At 49.6% G+C, this 19,415-nt stretch overlaps 1 protein-coding gene across 1 annotated transcript in view; it reads right to left on the bottom strand.

Annotated features, from left to right (window-relative positions):
- The window catches only part of RIMS4 (regulating synaptic membrane exocytosis 4), a 51,660-nt gene extending 33,262 nt beyond the window's left edge, over positions 1 to 18,398 (bottom strand). The window contains exon 1 of the mRNA XM_038750728.1: positions 18,302 to 18,398. Coding sequence (XP_038606656.1) covers positions 18,302 to 18,398 — 97 coding nt within the window. The remainder of the gene's footprint in view (positions 1 to 18,301) is intronic.
- Positions 18,399 to 19,415: the final 1,017 nt, after the last annotated feature.

The following is a 19,415-nucleotide window of genomic DNA, read 5'->3' as shown; positions in this document are numbered from 1 at the left end:
AACCTGCCGGTCTCAGCTCCGCAACATTGCCAAGATCCGCCCTTTCCTCTCCATCCAAACCGCTACCCTGCTAATTCAAGCTCTCATCCTATCCCGTCTGGACTACTGCACTAGCCTTCTCTCTGATCTCCCATCCTCGTGTCTCTCCTCCACTTCAATCCATACTTCATGCTGCGGCCCGGATTATCTTTGTCCAGAAACGCTCTGGACATATTACTCCCCTCCTCAAAAACCTCCAATGGCTACCGATCAATCTGCGCATCAAGCAGAAACTCCTCACCCTGGGCTTCAAGGCTCTCCATCACCTCGCCCCCTCCTACCTCACCTCCCTTCTCTCCTTCTACTGCCCAGCCCGCACCCTCCGCTCCTCCACCACTAATCTCCTCACTGTACCTCGCTCTCGCCTGTCCCGCCATCGACCCCCGGCCCACGTCATCCCCCGGGCCTGGAATGCCCTCCCTCTGCCCATCCGCCAAGCTAGCTCTCTTCCTCCCTTCAAGGCCCTGCTGAGAGCTCACCTCCTCCAGGAGGCCTTCCCAGACAGAGCCCCTTCTTTCCTCTCCCCTCGTCCCCCTCTCCATCCCCCCGTCTTACCTCCTTCCCTTCCCCACAGCACCTGTATATATGTATATATGGTTGTACATATTTATTACTCTATTTATTTATTTATTTATTTATTTTACTTGTACATTTCTATCCTACTTATTTTATTTTGTTGGTATGTTTGGTTCTGTTCTCTGTCTCCCCCTTTTAGACTGTGAGCCCACTGTTGGGTAGGGACTGTCTCTATGTGATGCCAATTTGTACTTCCCAAGCGCTTAGTACAGTGCTCTGCACATAGTAAGCGCTCAATAAATACGATTGATTGATTGGTTGGACACAGTCCCTTTCCCACATGGGGCTCACGCTTCTAATCCCCATTTTACAAATGAGGTCACCGAGGTCCAGAGAAGTGACCCTCCCAAGGTCACACAGCAGACAGGGAGGATCCAGGATTAGAACCCAGGTCCTTCTGACTCCTGGGGCAGTGCTCTATCCATTAAGCCACACTGTTTCTCTAATTTATTCATTCATTCAATCGTATTTATTGAGCGCTTACTGTGTGCAGAGCACTGTACTAAGTGCTTGGGAAGTCCAAGTTGGCAACACATAGAGACAGTCCCTACCCAACAGTGGGCTCACAGTCTAGCAAGGGGAGACAGAGAACAAAACAAAACATATTAACAAAATAAAATAAATAGAATAAACATGTACAAGTAAAACAAAACACATTAACAAAATAAAATAAATAGAATAAACATGTTCACATCCCCCTAGACTGTAAGCTCCTCATGGGTAGGGAACGTTTCTACTAACTCTGTCTCATTGTCCTCTCCCCAGCGCTTAGTCTAGTGCTCGGCACACAGTAAGCATTTAAAAATGATTGATCCATTGACATGAATTTAAATAAATAAATTATGCATATGTACATAAGTGCTGAGGGGCTGGGAGGGGGAGATGAATAAAGCAAGTAAATCGGGGAGACACAGAGTGGGGTGGGAGAAGAGGAAAGGAGGACTTAAGTCAGGGAAGGTCTCTTGGAGGAGACGTACCTTCAATAAGGCTTTGAAGCGGGAGAAATTAATTGTCTGTCCATGGTGTACTGGCTAGAGCAAGGGCCTGGGAATCAGAAGGTCATGGATTCTAATCCAGGCTCCACCAATTGTCTGCTGCATGACCTTGGGCAAGTCACTTTACTTCTCTGTGCCTCAGTTACCTCAGTTACAAAAAATAGGGATTAAGAGTGAGCCCCATTCATTCATTCATTCAATTGTATTTATTGAGCACTTACTGTGTGCAGAGCACTGTACTAAGCGCTTGGGAAGTACAATTTGGCAACATATAGAGATGCTCCCTACCCAACAGCGGGCTCACAGTCATGTGGGACAGGGACTGTGTCCAACCTGGTTAACTCGTATCTACCCCAGCACTTAGAATAATACTTGACACATAGTAAGCACTTAATAATTATTATTATATGAAGAGGGAGAGTGTTCCAGGCCAGAGGCAGGACCGGGCAAGGGGTCAGCAACAAGATCTAGGTACAGTGAGTTAGTTGGATCCCCAGGGAATCAAATGAGCAAGTTAATGAATGAATGAAGGGTAGAGAGCCAAACGCATAGCCAACAGACAATTACTCTCCTCCCCCATCAAAGCCTTATTGAAGGCTCATCTCCTCCAAGAGGCCTTCCCTGATTAAACCCATCTTTCCCCTCCTCCCACTCCCTTCTTCTCTCTCCTCCCCAACCCTCAGCACAGCAGCTCCTCTAGAACACGACTCCTCCGCTGTTTCCGAAGCTGTTAATGAAGCGCGCTGCTAAAAGCGGTTACAATTACGGGGCTAAGAATACGCACTGACATCAGCCCTGTCAATTTCCGAGTGAATCAGTGCCGCTGGCTCAGGAGGGCGAGGGGGAGAGCTCGCTGCCTGTCAAGTCGAAATAGCACAGCGTTAAATATAATCCGGAACTGGCCTAGATTCGGGTACAGAGGCAGGAGGAGCTGGGCCCTGACAGGCCGGGAGGAGAGGAGCCGAGAGGGCAGAAGAGGTCAACTCTCCTCTTCACCAGGAAGAGTGGGGGGATTGAGGTGGGACAGGGCCCGGTGGATGCATCAATCAGGCGGTCGGTGGCATTTATTGAGGGCTTAGTGTGTGCAGAGCACTGCACTGAGGGCTTGGGAGATGATAATAATAGTGATGGTATTTGTTAAGCGCTTACTATATGCCAGGCGCTGTGCTAAGTGCTGGGGTGGACACAAGCAAATCGAACTGCTTGTCCCCTGTGGGGCTCACAGTCTCACTGAGGCTCGGAGAAGTGAAGTGACTTGTCCAAGGTCACACAGCAGACAAGTGGCTCAGTGGAAAGAGCACGGGCTCGGGAGTCAGAGGTCAGAGGTTCTAATCCCGGCTCCGCCACTTGTCTGCTCTGTGACTTGCAACTTCTCTGAACCTCAGTTACCTCATCTGTAAAATGGGGATGAAAACTGTGAGCCCCCACGTGGGACAAACCTGATCACCTTGTATCCCCCCCAGCGCTTAGAACAGTGCTTCGTACAGAGCAAGCTCTTAACAAATGCCATCATTATCAAGTGGCGGAGCTGGGATTAGAACCCATGACCTTGTGACTCCAGGGCCCGTGATCTATCCACTATGCCATACTGCTTCTCACGTACGATATACAAAGAATACAGAAATACAGAATAACAGAGTTGCTAGACATGATCCCTGCCCATGAAAAGCTGACTGTCTGGAGGGGGAAACTGACATTGAAATCAGTGATGCATATGGACATCCGCACTGTGGGGCTGAGGCTGGGGTAACTATCAAGTGCTTACAGTGCTCTGCACACAGTAAGTACTTAATAGACGCCAATGATCGACAGCTTGATTCTGTCCCCCTTCTGCCTATCTCTTTCTGTCTCTCCTCTCTTTTCATGCCTCTGCCTATTCTCTCCCTTCCCGTCTGTCTCCGTCTTTAGCTTTTCTCTCTTCCTCTGCCTGTTATTTTTTGCCTGTCTTTATGCCTTCTAGACTGTCAGCCCATTGTGGGCAGGGATTGTCTCTATTTATTCCTGAATTGTACTTCCCAAGCGCTTAGTACAGTGCTGTGCACACAGTAAGCACTCAATAAATAGGATTGAATGAATGAAGGGTACAGAGCCAAACACGTAGCCAACAGAAAATTACTCTCCTCCCCCTTCAAAGCCTTACTGAAGGCCCATCTCCTCCAAGAGGCCTTCCCTGATTAAACCCACCTTTCCTCTTCTCCCACTCCCTTCTGCCTCACCCTGATTGCTCCCTTTATTCATCCCCCCTCCCAGCCCCACAGCACTTATGTACATATCTGTACTTTATTTCAATATCTGTCTCCCTCTCTAGACTGTAAGGTGGATGTGGGCAGGGAATGTAACTGTTTATTGTTCTATTGTACTCATTCATTCGTTCAATCATTTATTGAGCACTAACTGTATGCAGAACACTCTTCTAAGTGCTTGGAAAGTACACTCCCAAGCACTTAGTATAGTGCTTTGCACACAGGAAATATTCAATAAATATTATTGAATGAATGACATAGAGGGAAGGGTGGATAGGGGGAATGACAGCTGTAGTCGAGGAAGGCTTCTTGGAGGAGATGGGATTTTTAGGAGGGCCTTGCAAGTGAGAAGGTCTGTCGGATTTGAAAGGGGAGGGAATTCCAGATCAGAGAGAGGGCGTAGGCAAGGATTTGGGGATGAGATAGAGAGATTGAAGGACAGAGAGAAGATTGGCGTTTGAGGAATGGAGTGCGTAGGTTGGGTTTCAGTAGAAGATCACTGTAAGAAAGGTAGAAGGGGGAAAGTAACCAGGTAGAAATAAGGTAGAAGGGGGAGAGGTGATTGAGTGCAGTTGATAAAGCAGTTGATAAAGAGTTTCTGTTCTATGCTGAGGTAGATAGGCAGCCATTGGAGTTTTTTGAGGAGTGGGGAGATGTGGACTGAGTGGTTTTTTTAGAAAAAAAATATGAGGCAGGCAGCAGAATGAAATGTGGACTGGAAAGGGGAGAGACAGGAGGTGGGGGTGGTTAATGAGGAGACTGATGCAGTACTCAAGGTGGACAACCTGATGACCTTGTCTCTACCCCAGCGCTTAGAACAGTGCTTAGCGTATAGTAAGCACTTAACAAATACCATCATTATTACTATTATTATAAATAGAATAAGTGCTTGGATCAGCGTGGTAGTAGTTTGGAGAGGAAAGGGATTAGGGAAGCAGCGTGGCTCAGTGGAAAGAGCCCGGGCTTTGGAGTCAGAGGTCATGGGTTCAAATCCCGGCTCCGCCAACTGTCAGCTGTGTGACTTTGGGCAAGTCACTAAACTTCTCTGTGCCTCTGTTACCTCATCTGTAAAATGGGAATGAAGACTGTGAGCCCCCCGTGGGACAACCCATCACCTTGTAACTTCCCCAGTGCTTAGAGCAGTGCTTTGCACATAGTAAGCTCTTAACAAATGCTATTATTATTATTATTCTAAATATTTTGCAAAGGTACAGCAACAGGATTTGGTGACACAATTGAATATGTGGGTTGAATAAGGGTGATAGGTTACAGACAATGACAGGTCTATGTGGTTTTGAGACAGAGAGGATAGTAGTGTTGTCTACTATGATAGGAGTGTCAGGGAGAGAGATGGGAAGATGAGGAGTTCTGTTTTGGATATGTTAAATCTGAGGAGTCGGTGGGGCAGCCAAGTAGAGATATCCTGTAGCCATCCTGTGGGAAGTATTGTGGCCTAGGGGAAATCAGAGGACCTGGGTTCTAATCCTCACTCCACCACTTCCCTGCTGGGGACCAAGGGCAAGTCACTTCATTTCTCTGTGCCTCAGTTTCCACAAGTGTAAAATGGGGATTCGATCTCTATTCCCCCTCCTACTTAGACTGTGAGCCCCATGTGAGACAGGAACTGTATCTGACCTGATTAACTTGCTACCCCAGTGCTTAGTGCAGTGCTTGACACATAGTTAGCACTTAAATACCATTTTTTAAAAAATGCAAGACTACAGAGAAGGAGAGAGGTTGGAACTGGAGAGGTGGATTTAAGGACCATCTGCTTAGAGAGTTAGAGAAGAGGAGCCTGCAAAAGACACAGAAAAGTTGCGGACAGAGAGATAGGAGAATCAGGAGAAGACAGTGTCAGTGAAGCAGAAGGTGAGAACGTGTTTCCAGAAGAAGGGGATGGTCCACAATGTCATGCTTAGAACAGTGCTATGCACATAGTAAGCGCTTAATAAATGCCATTAAAAAAAAGGCAGCAGAGAAATTCAGGAGGAGTAGGTTGGAGTAGAGGCCATTAGATTTGGCAAGAAGAAGGTCATTGGTGACCTTAGAGAGGGCCGTATTTTTGGCAAGGTTGGGGTGGAGTCAGACTGGAGGGGATCGAGGAGAGAACTGGAGGAGAGGAAGTGGAGGCGGTAGACAAACTCACTCAAGAAGTTTGTAGAGGAGTGGTAGGAGGGAGAGGGGGCGTAGAGCCCCTAACATCTACACAAAAGGAGCAGGGTGGGTGGTGAGAAGGGGAAGCAGAGATGACCCTAGAGTGGCCAAGAAGAAGTTTATGGATTAGTCAGGGCAGCCTAACTTAAAAGTCACTGGACCATAATAATAATAATAATAATAATAATGATGGCATTTGTTAAGCGCTTACTACGTGCAGAGCACTGTTCTAAGCGCTGGGGGGGGATACAAGGTGATCAAGTTGCCCCACGTGGGGCTCACAATCTTAGTCCCCATTTTACAGATGAGGTAGCTGAGGCTCAGAGAAGTTAAGTGACTTGCCCAAGGTCACGCAGCAGTCATGGGGTGGAGTCAGGATTCAAACCCATGACCTCTGACTCCAAATCCCGGGCTCTTTCCACTGAGCCACAAAGCTCCTTGAGGGCAAGGATCATGTCAAACAATCCATCAATTTATTGAGCACTTACTGTGTGCAGCGCACTGTACTAAGCAACCCACAAGGAGCTTAGAGTCCAGAGGCTTACGGTCTACCAACTCTATGGTAATCTCCCAAGTGCTGAGTACAGCAACCTGTACATAAGGCGCTCAATAAATACCATTCTTGCCAAAAATACGGCCCTCTCTAAGGTCACCGGTGACCTTCTTCTTGCCAAATAACTCCTCCTTTAAGTTCCATGTGGGCAGGGATTGTGTCAACCTACATTATTGTTCATTTATTCAATCGTATTTATTGAGCGCTTACTGTGTGTGCGCAGAGCACTGTACTAAGCGCTTGGGAAGTACAAGTCGGCAACATATAGAGATGGTCCCTACCCGACAACGGGCTCACGGTCTAGAAGGGGGAGACAGACAACAAAACAAAACATGTAGACGGGTGTCAAAATTGTCAGAATAAATAGAATTATAGCTATATGCACATCATTAACAAAATAGAGTAGTAAATATGTGCAAGTAAAATAAATAGAGTAATAGTTCAGTGCTCTGCCCTAAGAGCTCAATAAATACTATTGGTTGATAATAGTTGTGGTGTTTAAGTGCTTACCATGCGGAAAGCACTGTACTAAGTACTGAGGTAAAGCAAATCAAACTGGGTCCCTGTCCCGCATGAGGCTCACAGTCTGAAAGGGAGCGATAACAGTTATCTCATCCCCATTTGACAGATGAGATAACTGAGGCACAAAGAAGTTGACTTGCCCAAAGTCACACCACAGGCAGGTGGCAGAGCCGGGATTAGAACCCAAGTTCTACCCACTGGTCCATGCTGCTTCTCAACTTTATTTGTATTGTACTCTTCCTCGTGTTTAGTACGCAGTAAGTATTCAGTCAATCAGTGGCATTTATTGAGTGCTTACTGTATGCAGAGCAGTGTACTGAGCGCTTGGGAGAGGGCATTACCACACGTTCCCTGCCCATAAGGAGTTTATAATTTAGAGTGCGAGACTGGCATTAATAAATACGATTGATTATTTAATTGATTGATTCAGGCAAAAGACTGTGAGCCCATTTTTGGGTAGGGACCTTCTCTATATGTTGCCAACTTGTACTTCCCAAGCGCTTAGTCCAGTGCTCTGCACACAGTAAGCGCTCAATAAATACGATTGAATGAATGAAAAAAGCCTGGCTTTCTCTAGATTGGAGTCAGGCAACCACATGGGGCTTGGAAACCCGTCCGAATTCCTCAAAGGAAACCAATCAGTCTATCAGTGGTATTTATTAAGCGCCTACTCTGTGCAGAGACCAGGTGGAATGGTGGGGTTTTCTTCTGAACTAACGGGGAGGTTATAATTCCGCTAATCGACCTGAGAAAATTCTGAAACATCCTCTCCTCCTCCTCCTCCTCCTCCTCCTCCTCCTCCTCCTTTCCCCATCCCCCCTCCTTCCCTCTGCCTTTCCCCCTTTCCCCTCCCCACAGCACTTGTGTATATTTGTACATATTTATTACTCTATTTTATTAATGATGTGTATATAGCTATAATTCCATTTATTCTGATGGTATTGACACCTGATTCCTTGTTTTGGTTTTTTTTTTTTTGTCTGTATCCCCCTTCTAGACTGTGAGCCCGTTGTTCGGTAGGGACTGTCTCTCTATGTTTCCGATTTGTACTTCCCAAGTGCTTAGTACAGTGCTCTGCACATAGTAAGCACTCAATAACTACGATTGAGTGAATGAATGAATAAATACGATTTAATGAATGAATGAATGAATTCTCCCCCCCGTTTTTCCCCCATCTGATGCTGGGGAAGCGTCGACGATTGGGATCTGGAATAGGTGTAATAATTGTGTTATTTGTTCAGTGCTTACTATGTGCCAGGCACTGTACTAAGCGCTGAGGTCGATAGAAGCAAATTGGGTTGGACACAATCCCTGTCCCACCTGGGGCTCCCGGTCTTCATCCCCATTTTCCAGATAACGTCACTGAGGCCCAGAGAAGTGAAGTGACTTGCCCAAGGCCACACAGCAGAGAAGTGGCAGAGCTGGAATTAGAACCCATGACTTTCAGACTCCCAGGGCTGGGCTGTATCCCACTATGCCACGCTGCTGGAGCATCTCTGTCTAGCATCAGAGCTTGGAGGCTCTCGGGAGAGCACAGGGGCCTGGGAAGAAATAATAATAATAAATACTTATAGTATAATAATAATAATAATGGCATTTATTAAGCGCTTACTATGTGCAAAGCACTGTTCTAAGCGCTGGGGAAGTTACAAGGTGATCAGGTTATCCCACGGGGGGCTCACAGTCTTAATCCCCATTTTACAGATGAGGGAACTGAGGCCCAGAGAAGTGAAGTATATGTATATGTACTATATGTATATATGTTTGTACATATTTATTACTCTATTTATTTTACCTGTACATATCTATTCTATTTATTTTATTTTATTAGTACATTTGGTTTTGTTCTCTGACTCCCCCTTTTAGACTGTGAGCCCACTGTTAGTTAGGGACTGTCTCTATATGTTGCCAACTTGTACCTCCCAAGCGCTTAGTACAGTGCTCTGCACACAGTAAGCACTCAATAAATACGATTGATTGATTGATTGATTGATTGAAGTGACTTGTCCAAAGTCACACAGCTGACAATTGGCAGAGCCGGAATTTGAACCCATGACCTCTGACTCCAAAGCCCGGGCTCTTTCCACTGAGATACGCTGCTTCATCTTGGCAAAGAAAGATGAAAAGTTCAGCTTCTGACATGCTGAGTTTAAGTACATCCAAGTAGCTATGCCTTTGAGGCAATTGCAGAATTGTAGATTAAATTAGAGGTTGAGGGTGAGGAGGTGGAATCAGCGATTTAGAGGTGTGGTTAAAGCCACGTGATGTTTTAAGTATTTATTATGTGCCAAGCACTGTTCTAAGCACTGAGATAGATACAAGGTAATTAGGTTGCCCCACGTGGGGCTCACGGTCTTCATCCCCATTTGACAGATGAGGGAACTGAGGCCCAGAGGAGTGAAGTGACTTGCCTAAAGTCACACAGCAGACAAGGGGTGGAGCCACGTCCTCTGATTCCAAGGCCCGGGCTGTATCAACTAGGCCATGTTGCTTCCGAAGAAACGAATGGCCCCAGAGAAAGCCCGGGAGGACTTGGAGGCTGAGGGATGCGAGACACCCCCAGCTAGTCCGCACCCCACCTTCCCGTCTCTTGCGGGGAAGGGGCATCCTCACATCCCATCCAACCATTTGCTTGGATCCACCCCCAGCGCTTAGTACGGTGCCTGGCACCTCGTAAGCACTTCACAAATACCGTCATTATTAATTACTCAATATTATCGCGGGCAGGGGGTCCAGCCGGGCGGCTGTTGCAGGAAAATTCCAGCTCACTTGTCAAGGACAAAAAACGAACACGTGTTCCGGTGGGGAAGGAAACTGGGCCCCAAACTGGAGGCGAAAAATGGTGAGGGACAGCCTCCGCGAGGAGGGGGAGAGAATCCCAAATCGTCTACTCCTATTCCAGATCCCAACTGTCCACGCTTCCCCGGCATCGGATGGGGAAAAAAGGGGGGAGAATTAAGGGTAGTAATCTGTCTGGGGGTCCCCTCTCCCCAAACAAAGCCCGTTATTTCTTCCAGCCCTTCTGTCTTTGTCCTGCAGGCTTCTCCATCCTTGATCTTCCCCTCCGCTCCCACGGCCCGATTCCTTAAGCCGCAGGCGTGGATGGATAGGGGGTCGCCCCAAAAAGCAAGAAACCGGGAGCCCCCCAAGGGAACTGCTCCCGAGAGAGAGAGAGAGACAGAGAGACAGAGAGACAGAGAAAGAGAGAGAGAGACAGAGAGAGAGCCTCCCATCCATGCCTGGGAGCGGATAAGAGCAGTCCGCTCTGGCCAAGAGAAGGACCAAAATGGCCTGGCTGTTGCCATGGAAACTTCTTCCCTCTTGCGTAGAGCATCCTGGCGCCTCTCTCACAGGAGGCATCCAGGGTCCTGGGAGTGGCTGCTATCCCGCACGGCCTCAGCCTCTGAAAGCCCCCTCCCCAATTCCTAACCTGGAGCTCTGGCTTCAGCCCCCAATTCCAGGCGGTCCCTGATTGAGCCGAGGCCTATGTTTTCAGGTCAGTGAAAAGCAGCGTGGCTCAGTGGAAAAAGCCCGGGCTTGGGAGTCAGAGATCATGGGTTTCAATCCCGGCTCCGCCACTTGCTAGCTGTGTGACTTTGGGCAAGTCACTTCACTTCTCTGGGCCTCAGTTACCTCATCTGGAAAATGGGGATTAAGACTGTGAGCCCCATGTCGGACAACCTGATCACCTTGTATCCTCTGCAGTGCTTAGAACAGTGCTTTGCACATAGTAAGCACTTAACAAATGCCATCATCATCATCATCATCATCAGTGTCCAGCTCCGTGAGAAAGGGGCAGGGCTCGCCCGCCCCTGGAAGCAGTTCAGGGGGATTAAGTTTAGGGGGTGCTCCCCCCATCACCTCCTTTTGAATCTGGGAAGCCAAGGAAGGGTGGAAAGGGAGGACAGGGATGAGCCAGGTCCCTCCAGAAGTTCAACAGATGAAGCAGAGGTTTGGCAGTCCAGCCCAGGGAGCGAGACAGAATCGGATCTCCGGAGAAACTAGAGTGGGATCGAGGCACTTCTTTTAATGGTTTTTGTTAAAAGCTTGCTATGTATCAAGCACTGTACTAAGCGCTGGGGGAGATACAAGTTAATCAGGCTGGAAACAGTCCCTGTCCTACACGGGGCTCACAGACTTCATCCCTATTTTACAAATGAGGTAACTGAGGCACAGAGAAGCTGAGTGACTTGCCCAAGGTCACACAGCAGATAAGTGGTGGAGTCAGTATTGGAACCCAGGTCTTTCTGACTCCAGGCCCGAGTTCTATCCACTAGACCATGCTGCTTCTCATGGCCCTGGGCTCTGTCCCCTACTCTGATATTCATTCATTCAATCATATTTATTGAGCACTTGATATCACATCCAAGCCAACTCTCCGTGCCTCTCATCCCACTGCTTCCCAGGGCGGACGGAACACTGGCTTGCTTTTCAACTGGGGAAGTCACATGTCCTAGTGGAAAGAGCATAGGGCTGGGAGTCAGGGGACCCGGGTTCTAATCCTGACACTGTCAATTGCTTGCTGTGTGACCTTGGGTGAATCACTTCTCTGTGCCTCAGTTTCCTCAAATATAACTTAGGGATTATATACCTATTCTTCTTCCTACTTAGACTGTGAGCCCTATGTGGAACAGGGACGGTGTCTGGTCTACTTAACATGTCCCTACCTCAGCTCTTAGAACGGTGTTTGACATGCAGTAAGTGCTTAACAAATACTATTTTTAAAAAACTGTAAAGTGTTCCCAGGTATAGGAAGATTTCACAGCGATCTTATCTTTGTGGCAGGAGAGCTGATTGGGGGAAGTAAACTAAGCCCAAGGAACACCATCCTTTTTTTTATGGCATTTGTTAAGCATTTACTACGTGCCAGGCCCAGTACTAAACGCCAGGGTTGATACAAGTTTATCAGGCTGGATACAGTCCATGTCCCACATAATAATAATAATAATAATAATAATAATGGCATTTATTAAGCACTTACTATGTGCAAAGCACTGTTCTAAGCGCTGTGGAGGTTACAAGGTGATCAGGTTGTCCCATGTGGGGCTCACAGTCTTAATCCCCATTTTACAGATGAGGGAACTGAGGCACAGAGAAGTTAAGTGACTTGCCCAGTCACACAGCTGACAATTGGCAGAGCCGGGATTTGAACCCATGACCTCTGACTCCAAAGCCCGGGCTCTTTCCACTGAGCCACACTGCTTTTCTAGTTCAAGGTCTTAATTCCCATTCTACAGATGAAGTAACCGAGGTGCAGAGAAGTGAAGTGCCTTGCCCAAGGTCATTCAGCAGATAAGTGGCAAAGTCTGGATTAGAACCCAGGTCCTTCTGATTCCCAGGCCAGTGCTCTATCCATTAAGCCACGCTGCTTCTCACAGTACTTAAACGTACTAATGGGTCAGGAGCAAAAATAATTCAAGGTTTAGACTTGCACAGAGATCAGAAGCCAGAGAACTGGGATAGTAGCCTCCGGGAAGGATCGGAAGTTCGAATGAGGAAAAGAGAGGTGGTTTGCTGGTTTCTTCTGCTTTATTTCTTGGTGTTTGCGGGTGTGACCCAAAAACAAGTGAGTTCTCATTCATTCAGTCGTACTTATCGAGAGCTTACTGTACGCAGAGCACTGCCAAATAAGAGATTTGGTCCAATTAAGAGTAATCGTTTCTGGAACTGTCAAATACAATCAAGGAGAGGGAGTAAAAGAACGAGAGAGGGGAAAAGAAAGAGAGGAAGAGAGAAATGGGGGAGAAGAGAAAAAGAGAAACAGAGAGACAGAGAGAGCTGGAGAAGCCACATTCATCATCAATATATTGCAAACGCTAGCGCGACGGAACGAAAGGACTTTCACTGTCAAAGCGGTTTCTGGTCTGATCCACTTTATGGAAAGATTCACTCGACATGACTCAGAAGTGGCGATAATAGGGCAGGGAAGGAGGCCTTCGTAACCGGAAACCTGGTCAGGAACAGACTCTTCTAGGTGAACCCATTTAAAATGAAATGATGTTAAGGAAAGGGAAGAGGAGAAGCCAAGCCATTTATGAATGCACACTGCAGTTTGCAATTTTAAAAAATCTCTCCCCCCATCAGTGGTATTTTAGTCCTAAGAAAATTGAACCCAGGTAAAAGAGCTGTTTTAGATCGAATCTGGTACAATTCGATTCGGATTTTTTTATTCAGTCCAACACGCTTTAAAAAAAATAAGACAGTGGAGAGCATCGAACAAAAGCGTCCCATTACTTCTGATATTCACTAGGCAACTGTTCCTCCTCTAAACCCCATGCAACCTGCCATCACCCGCCAACTATGCACCCTTTTGGGGACCCCCCCACCCCGAGTTTCTCCCCACTAAGCTCTCTGGACCGTGGATTCCCTTTTAGGCAGACCCCTTTTCAGGTGGGCCTTTTTCAGAGGAGTAAGTCTTGGTTCCATCAATACCCCAAGAGCTGGCTCTGATTCAGGTCCTTGGGCTATGGCGACGTTTTTACTCACGAGGCTCGGAAAATTTAACTGATTCCCCTCATTCCCTGCTGCCTCGGGACAGGCAGCTGAAGGGTGGGTAACATGCTCTCCCGGGGAGGTGATGGCGAAGCCCTCCCCCCGACTCTTTCCTTCTCTGTCCCCCTCCACCCATATGGCATCCGTGAAAATAATAATAATGATTATGGCGTTTGTTAAGCGCTTGCTATGTGCCAGGCACTGTACTAAGCGCTGGGTTGGATACAAGAAAATCAGGTTGGACACAGTCTCTGAAATAATAATAATAATGATGATGGTATTTGTTAAGCACTTACTATGTGCAAAGCACTGTTCTAAGCACTGGGGAGGTTACAAGGTGATCAGGTTGTCCCATGGGGGCTCACAGTTTTAATCCCCACTTTACAGATGAGGTAACTGAGGCCCAGAGAAGTTAAGTGACTCGCCCAAAGTCACACAGCTGACAGTTGGCAGAGCCGAGATTTGAACCCATGACCTCTGACTCCAAAGCCCGTGCTCTTTTCCACTGATCCACGCTGCTTCTCTGTCCCATGTGGGGCTTACACTCTCAATCCCCATTTTCCAGATGAGGAAACTGAGGCCCAGAGAAGTGAAGTGACTTGCCCAAGGTCACACACAGCAGACAAGAGGTGGAGCCGGGATTAGAACTCAAAACCTTCCGACGCCCAGGCCCGTGCTCTATAAGAGCACAACAAGAAAACGGCGAGAGAGTCAGTTTCCTCGCCTCTGGACTCCGCGGTTTCCTCCCTCACTTGCCCTTTTGCAACTGAACGCTTTTTCTGTTTTTTTTTAATGATAATCGTTAAGCGCTTACTGCGTGCCAGGCACTGTAGTAAATGCTGGGATAAATACAAGTTAATCAGATTGGACACCGCCCCTGGGCCACACAGGCCTCACAGTCTTCATCTCCATTGTACAGTTGAGATAACTGAGGCACAGAGAAGTTAAGTGACTTGCCCAAGGTCACACATGAGTCCTCGTCCTCTCCTGGTCCCTAGTTCGCCCCCCTGCCACTTTGGAGGGTTGAAGACCGAACGGGGCACCCTCTCCAACATCCTACTCGCCCATCGGTGGTGGGGTCACCCTCCCCAGAGGTCAGTTTTGGCCATCGCCAAACATGCCATTACTGGAGATTCACTCCCCCAAGGGAAGGAAACAAAACAGCCCCCTCCCCGTTTCCCTCTCTCAGGCCTGGAAGTGAGTAACGAGGCTCTCTGCACCCTCCTCCGTCTCCCCTAACTGGGTACCAAACCCGTGTTTCCAGCTACTTGGAACCGCCGCCAACCTTAAGCGCTTAGTATGTGCAAAGCACTGTTCTAAGCGCTGGGGAGGTTACAAGGTAATCAGGTTGTCCCATGTGGGGCTCACAGTCTTCATCCCCATTTTGCAGATGAGGGAACTGAGGCCCAGAGAAGTGAAGTGACTTGCCCAAAGTCACACAGCTGACAATTGGTGGGGCCGGGATTTGAACCCATGACCTCTGACTCCAAAGCCCAGGCTCTTTCCACTGAGCCACGCTGCTTCTCCTCCACCAACCCAACCAACCATAGGGACGGCACCCTTGGGCGTCCATCTGCCCCAGCTTGGGCCCTAACACTGGGCTACTCTCTTGCCCCATCCCCCGAGAACGGGGATGTCTGTCACCCGACCCCCACTTTATATAAGCCTCACAGCTTATAAAGAAGCAGCGTGGCTCAGTGGAAAAGAGCCCGGGCTTTGGCGTCAGAGGCCACGGGTTCAAATTCTGCTCTGCCAATTATCAGCTGTGTGACTTTGGGCAAGTCACTTAACTTCTCTGTGCCTCAGTTCCCTCATCTGTAAAATGGGGATTAAGACTGTGAGCCCCCCGTGGGACAACCTGATCACCTTGTAACCTCCCCGGTGCTTAGTACAGTGCTTTGCACATAGTAAGCGCTTAATAAATGCCATTATTATTATTATTATTATAAGCGCTTAGTACAGTGCTCTGCACACAGTAAGTGCTCAATAAATGCGACTGAATGAGTGAATCCCCATCTTTGCCCCCGACCCTCCCGAGAGACATTTCCATACAACTTTATAATCCCAAATGGGCAGGTGGAAACGTTTTCAAGAGCTTATTTCACAGCAGATTTGCCTTTGTCCTTTCTCCCTGCCCTTCCTCGAGTGAAATGGAAAGAGCTAATAGGTCTTCTGGCTTCACCCCTTTCCCTACAATAACAATCATAATAATGAGGGTATTTGTTAGGCACTTAATATGTGCCACGCACTGTTCTAAGTACTGGGGTAGATACAAGGTCATCAGGTTGTCCTATGTGAGGCTCACAGTCGTAATCCTCATTTTGCAGGTGAGGGAACTGAGGCACAGAGAAGTGAAGTGGCTTGCCCCAGGTCACACAGCAGACAAGTGGCGGATCCGGGATTAGAACCCACGTCCTCTGACTCCCAAACCCGGGCTCTTTCCACCAAGCCACGCCGCTTCTCCAAACGAGGTGGTTCTCTTCCCCCATCCAGCTCCTAGAGAAGCCCTTCCCCACTAAAGGCCGAAAAACCATTCCCAAACCCTTTCATTCATTCATTCATTCAATTCATTCCATCGTATTTATTCAGCGCTTCTGCGTGCAGAGCACTGTACTAAGCGCTTGGAGAGTACAATACAGCAATAAAGAGGGACAATCCCTGCCCACGACCGGCTCACAATCTAGAGGCGGGGAGACGGACATCAAAACAAGTAAACAGGCATCAATATAAATAAATGGAATTATAGATATGTACATATATACACAAGTGCTGTGGGGCGGGGAGAGCAGGGGAAGAGCAAAACCCTTCTGCCTCCTCGGCCCTTATTCATTCATTCATTCAATCGTATTTATTGAGCGCTTATTGTGTGCAGAGCACTGTACTGAGCGCTTGGGAAGTACAAGTCAGCAGTAATAATAATAATAATGGCATTTATTAAGCTCTTACTACTGTACTAAGCGCTGGGGAGGTTACAAGGAGATCAGGTTGTCCCATGGGGGGCTCACAGTCTTAATCCCCATTTTACAGATGAGGGAACTGAGGCACAAAGAAGTTAAGTGTCTTGCCCAGAATCACACAGCTGACAACTGGCAATATAGAGACGGTCCCTACCCAACAACGGGCTCACAGGCTAGAAGTGTGACACACTATTTTGCGTGTCCTTTCGCACTTGGATCTGTACCCCTGAAGCAATTTGATACCCGCCCCCCAAAAACACACAGACACACACACACACACACACACCACTAATGTACATAGCCTTAGACCCTATAGCTTCGCCTACCTAGAATCCTTTTGAATATTCATTCAATCGTATTTATTGAGCACTTACTGTGTGCAGAGCACTGTACTGAGCGCTTATATGTCTCTTGCACAAAATCGTAGGCGCCTTAAGGGTGGGGTACCTGTTCTCTCTTGTACTTAGCCAGTGAGCCCCTTATAGGAAAGGTGCCCAACCATCTCGTATCTACCCCAGCGTTTGGCACACAGTAAGAACTTCACAAATACGACCCTGGCTCTCAAAAAAAAAAAAAATCCCACTGATTTAATTCACTCCAAACCCAGGCCTTTCCTCTCCGGCCCAAGGCACCGATTCTTCGCTCTCCAACCTTTCCCCCTTAGCTGCGAATTTTCTCCCCAGAACCGTTGCAAAGGCGTGCCCCCCGCTTCCCCCAAATATGCCTTATCTAGGGGTCCCCCCCACCCCCTGCCTTTAGTTAATCAAAAGTCACCTGTCTCCATGTTCTGTTTTATTGTCTGTCTCCCCCTTCTAGACTGTGAGCCCGTTGTTGGGGAGGGACCGTCTCTGTATGTTGCCGACTTGGACTTCCTCAGCGCTTAGTCCAGTGCTCTGCACACAGTAGGCGCTCAGTAAATACGATCGAATGAATGAATGAATGAGTTAATCAAATGTCACCGGTGATCACGAGCCTGAGAAATCTGAAAAGCCAGTGGGGAAATAGGGGCAGGGTCTCCTCTCTGACCGCCTCCAGGCCCTGTCTCCCCTTCCAGCCTAAGGGAGGGTGACTGGGGGTTTAGGGTCGACCCTTCTGTCCCCCTCTTTCCCGGTCAGGACCCCTTTGGGGTCACCTGGGGGGAATGGGGGGGGTCCCTCCCGGTCCCTCCCAGTCTTCCTACCTCCATCCTTCATCCTCCCTCCCTCTGGTCCATCCCGCCCCCTCCCCCTTCATCCCTCCAGCCCTTGAGCCCGTGGCGGACAGGGGCTGCGTTTGCCGTTCTGGAGTCCTCCCCCGAGCGCTCAGCGCAGCGTTTTGCACCCCGTAAACGCTATCCATCACAATCCCAGTAATAAAAAGGCAATTTTCCCACGCCTCTCCGTCTCTCTCTCCTCTCCATCCCTGCCCTGGGTCTCCCCCGACTCCCCTCCCCGCCCCGCCTTACCTCCTTCCCCTCCCCACAGCACCTGTTTGTACATATTTATTGCTCTATTTAATTTACTTGTACATATTTCTTCTATTTATTTGATTTTGTTAATATGTTTCGTCGTCTGCCTCCCCCTTCTAGACTGTGAGCCCGCTGGTGGGTAGGGACAATCTCTGGATGTTGCCAACGGGTACTCCCAAGCGCTTAGTCCAGTGCTCCGCGCACACTAAGCGCTCACTAAATGCGATTGAATGAATGCGTGAATGACCCTCGGGCCACCCCCCCTTCTCCCCCAGCCCCCTCCATCCTCCCCCGAGCGGGGGATGGGGCCGAGCCTCACTCACCGGCGTCCTCCTCGTCGAAGGAGTTCATGCAGGGGAAATAGATGGCGAGGGCCTCGAAGGAGGCGGAGAGGCTGAGCCGGCTCTGGGACCTCTCCATGAAGAGCCCCCCGGGGGGCCCGTCGGCGGGGGCGGCCGGGGGGGGCGCGGGGGGGTGCTTGCCCAGCTTGGCCGCCCCATTTTTGACGCGCAGCACTGCGCGCGGCGTCTTGGCGAGGGGGTGGGGGGCCCTGTCCGGCCCGGGGGGCTGGGTGGGGGTCCGGGGAGGGGGCGGCCGGAGGCGGGGGGCTTGGGGCCGGGGCTGGCGCGGGGCTGGGCGCGGGGCTGGGCGCGGGGGCTGGCGAGGCCGGCTGAGCCAGGCGCGGCGGGGCCCGGGCGCGGGGCGGGCTCTGCCAGCCGCTACGACGCTCCTCCTAGCCGGGGGGGCTTCGGGGGGCGGAGCGGGGGAGGGGGCTCACTCATTCACACAGACAGACAGACAGACAGTCGGCCGGCCGCCAATCCGGCCAGCCAGCCAGCCCTCCAGCCATCCGCCCATCCATCCATCCAGCCATCCGCCCATCCTTCAGCGGGGCCGCCAATCCGGGGGGCTTCGGGAGGCGGAGCGGGGGAGGGGGGCTCACTCATTCAGCCAGCCAACCAGCCAGCCATCCCTCCCTCTCCCCCTCCATCCCTCCCTCCATCCAACCACCAATCCATCCATCCGTCCATCCACCCATGCATCCATCCATCCGCCCATCCATCAGCGGGCCCGCCAATCCTGGGGACTTCGGGGGGCGGAGCGGGGGAGGGGGCTCACTCATTCAGCCAGCCAGCCGGCCATCCTCTCTCTCTCCCTCCATCCCTCCCTCCATCCATCCACCAACCCATCCATCCCTCCATCCCTCCATCCATCCACCCAACCGCCCATCCATCCATCTATCCACGAATCTATCCATCCATCCATCCATCAGTGGGTCAGCCAATCCGGGGGGCTTCGGGGGGCGGAGCGGGGGAGGGGGCTCACTCAGACAGACAGACAGACAGACAGACAGACAGACAGACAGACAGACATCCGCCAATCCAGCCATCCCTCCCTCCCTCCCTCCCTCCACCCATCCATCCATCCATCCATCCA

Source organism: Tachyglossus aculeatus, chromosome 8, assembly GCF_015852505.1.
Source record: "Tachyglossus aculeatus isolate mTacAcu1 chromosome 8, mTacAcu1.pri, whole genome shotgun sequence".
NCBI lineage: Eukaryota > Metazoa > Chordata > Mammalia > Monotremata > Tachyglossidae > Tachyglossus > Tachyglossus aculeatus.
The sequence above is the reverse complement of the archived record's forward strand: the minus strand, read 5'-3'. Positions and strand labels throughout refer to the sequence as shown.